The 3,804-nt window shown below is 38.2% G+C and overlaps 1 protein-coding gene across 2 annotated transcripts in view; it reads left to right on the top strand.

Moving 5' to 3' along the window:
- tmem178a (transmembrane protein 178a) overlaps positions 1-3,804 on the top strand; it is a 9,772-nt gene that overhangs the window by 3,363 nt on the left and 2,605 nt on the right. Inside the window, exon 3 of one of the 2 annotated variants that reach the window (XM_007543685.2) lies at positions 2,508-2,673. The exons of the other annotated variant lie outside the window; for it this stretch is intronic. Within the exon in view, the coding sequence (XP_007543747.1) occupies positions 2,508-2,539 (32 nt within the window). The 3' untranslated portion in view covers positions 2,540-2,673. Of the gene's footprint in view, positions 1-2,507; positions 2,674-3,804 lie in introns of those variants that run through there. 2 annotated transcript variants of the gene reach the window in all.

The following is a 3,804-nucleotide window of genomic DNA, read 5'->3' as shown; positions in this document are numbered from 1 at the left end:
AATTCAAAAATGTATCCACACAATAATTAAACCAGACCAAACAGGGTTTATATCAGGTCGTTTAGGGATAAATAATATTAGGAGAACCTTAAATGTGATCTCTGTGGCGAGACAAAAACAGGACCCTGCAATGCCTTCTCAGCCTTGATGCTGAGAAGGCATTTGATAGGGTGGACAGGCATTGTCTGAAGCACACACTGGAAAAAATGGGATTTCGTAGAGATTTTATCAAGTGGATTAGTGTGTATATTCTGGACCCACATCCAAAGTACGGGTGAATGGACACTCCTCAAGGAAATTTGGTTTAAAAAGAGGAACTAGGCAGGGATGTCCCCTTTCACCTCTATTTGCTATCGAGCCCCTGGCAGAAAGGATACGGTCAGACCTGAGCATTCGTGGAGTAACAGCAGGAGGAGTTACCCATAAAATCTCATTGTATGCAGATGACATTATTCTGTATATTTCTAACCCTTTGAGCTCAACCCCCAGTCTTATGTCTAGCTTAAAAGAGTTTGGAGAAATCTCAGGCTATAAAATTAATGAAACCAAGTCTGAAGCTATGATGTTGGTGGGCAAATGGCCTGCAGGCTTAGATAAAGAGGTCACTTTTAATTGGTCCAAGAGGGGATTCAAATATTTAGGTGTGATGATTACACCACAAACCTCGGAACTATTTAATGGAAATTATGGTAGATTAATCACACAAATAAAATCAGACCTGAATAGATGGGAGATTCTCCTCTGTCCCTTTTGGGCAGATTAGAAACAGTGAGAATGAATTTACTCCCACAGTTAATGTATCTATTTCAGGCACTACCTATTTGGATACCTGCCCCCACTTTTAAAATTTTGGATAAAATTATTAATGACTTCATTTGGCAAAGGAGGAAACCAAGAATCAGACAGAAATTATTATTAAGCCCAAGAGAAAAAGGGGGCCTTGGTCTGCCTAATCTGAAACTACTACTGGGCAGCACAACTTGGTGTTGTGGTCGAGTGGCTGGTACCGACGAACTGGATCGGTCTGGAGAACAACGCCTGCCCCCTGGTACCTCCTGAAGCGATGCCATTTATGGAGGGATTTTTTTTTATTAAAAAATTGAAAACGAATGCATTAATTGTACATACAGAGTTTTGTCTCTAGTGAGGAAGAAAGTAGGAGCACCTTTAACAATATCATGCATAATAAAAATAGCCAAGATTACTGACTTTGTTCCAAACAAACTGGATACGGGTTATTAGGGATGGGCACAGAAAGGGTTAATAAGAATTAATCAGTTATTCAGTGGAGAAACTCTTAAGTCATTTAAACAGTTGCAAGATAAACATGGTTTATGTTCTAAAGATTTCTATAAGTACTTACAATTAAGGGATTATCTTTTATCGCACAAAAAATGGTCTACTTTGAAACAAAATACATGACCTTTAGAAAACTTTATGATAAAATGTGTAGAGGAAAATAATGAGAGGAAGATTGATCTAATTTATTTAAACACCTATAGATACATTTCTCTGATAATTCTATAGAAAATGTGGGAACTAGAAATGAATATTGTTGTTGAAGATGGGGAATGGGAGGAGATTTGTGAAAAAGGTTTTAAGATCACCCACAGTCCAGGCTGGAAGGAATTTGACTGGAAATTAAGAATAAGATTCTTCAAAACACCTTTCAGTATTTCAAAATATGACAGAAATGCTACAAATTTGTGTTGGAGGGACTGTAATCAGATTGGGGATCACACAGAGACAGACAACCATGCACACACACACATAGAGAGAATTCAGACAGACCAGTTAACCTGACATGTTTTTGGACTGTGGGAGGAAGCTGGAGTACCTGGAGAGAACCCAGCATGCACAGGGAGAACATGGAGACTCCATGCAGAAAGACTGGGCCTGGGAATTGAACCCAGAACCTTCTTGCTGCAAGGCAACAGCTCTACCAACTGCACCACTGTGCAGCCCCAAGACAAGTCATGTGTTATTTAAATTATAACTTCAGTTGCTTTAAACGTTTATTTCTGAGGGGCTTGGAGGGGGGGTCCATTTTAAAACCATATAAATATGTAGGAATTGAATATTTGGGAAGTATCATAACTTAAACTTAAAGGTCAGCACCAGAGTTTTCTAGAAAAATAATCAGATTTTATTTTGTGTTTTAAAGGCTCTACGTTGAAGATGGTAAGAAATAAAGACGTAATTTATTTTGTTTTACTGCCAGCTGCAGTCGCCCCTCTGCTCTCGGCTCCCATACTGTCTGTCGGCTAATGCTAACGCTCAGCCGCTCCCGTTTCAAACTCTTCTTATTAAAGTAAGAGTTAGAGAGCTAAATATAACTGAAATATTGTCTACCTTCTACAGAAAAAGGAGCTAAGTCTATGAAAGCAATGTAGCAGTTTAGCCAGTTTTGATTTCCAAGACATAAGGAGGCAGTTTATCATTTATAATCTTGCCCTGGCTTACCTCTCTGAGCTTCCTCACCCATACATACCTTATCGGTCTCTCAGGTCTGCAGATCAGCTGCTTTTGGAGGTACTGAGATCCAGCAGGAAGCTCAGAGGGGACAGGGCTTCTCTGTCAGGGGCCCCAAATTATGGAACGACTTGCCTTTGCAGGTCAGAGAGGCCCCTTCACTGTCCACTTTTAAAGCTCGTCTTAAAACCATCTATTTTACTTGGCTTTCAACTCCAGCAGGATCTAGTTTTAAATTGTATGTTTTTGTTTTTAAACTGTAAGTTCTTATTTTATGTTTTTTTATTGTTATGTTGTGTTTTGATGTACAGCACTTTGCATCAGCTGTGGTTGTTTAAAAGTGCTTTATAAATAAAGTTGGTATGGTATCATTCAGCCAAAGTAATGAAATAACAAACTGTTTATTGTTAATGTGTTTCTTCCTATTGAGCAGTGAAAGTCAATAAAACGTGTTACATGTTTTTTGCTGTAAGTCAGTGATTCTTGAGAATAGGGACAAAACAGGTCCTATGGATAAAGCACCAAATTTGAATAAAATATACACTAAATAAATTTTTCAAATATCTGACTAAACTAACCTGGGTCATGTGAGCACAACAATGAATATTTTCCTGGTATTTGCTGAATATTTTTTTATTTTAAACATTGTAGTCGGTGGATGATGCCTGTTGATAGGTACTTTTTCTCAAACCTATATAAAAGAACCACAGACAACGTATATGAATTTTATAGCCAAGCTTTTGCAAAAGGAGAAGTCTCCGTCAACAGCTCCTCCAAGCTGTTCACAGAGCGTTCTGATCTCCTTCCACGCGAGCCCCAGTTTTATTGTCAAAGAAAAACAGCCAAGGGGGCAGTCAGGAAAAACAACAGAGGTCGTAAAACATGTAACCTAAACAACCAGCAACCCAGTTCCAGGTGTGATAACTGATCTACGGTCTGAGCCCGGTTCAAATCTCGGTCAAACTGTCAACAAAGAGGGAGGATAAACAAGAGACAAAATACGACTACACACAGGCAGTTCCTTAGTTAGGAGGTATTTTGGTTGATAAGGATTTAAGGTCTGGGAAACACAGAGTTAACTGTTTCACATGAAGATGAAACAGACAGTCCTGACCTCCAGGTCAGTTCATACACACATAAGAGAACACTTTAAACTGAACGATCTATAGACTAAATGTGAACTAAAGTAATAACAAAATGATAATACCGAAAATTCTCTAACACCTGTAAAATCCCTGGTCCAGGAGCAGAAATCAATACATTATAATAGTTTAAAACAATTAAAGAAATACTAAAATTATATATTATGACAATTAAGTATAAGTAGTCATA

Source organism: Poecilia formosa, unplaced genomic scaffold (assembly GCF_000485575.1).
Source record: "Poecilia formosa unplaced genomic scaffold, Poecilia_formosa-5.1.2 Scaffold878, whole genome shotgun sequence".
Classification (NCBI taxonomy): Eukaryota; Metazoa; Chordata; class Actinopteri; order Cyprinodontiformes; family Poeciliidae; genus Poecilia; species Poecilia formosa.
The sequence above is the reverse complement of the archived record's forward strand: the minus strand, read 5'-3'. Positions and strand labels throughout refer to the sequence as shown.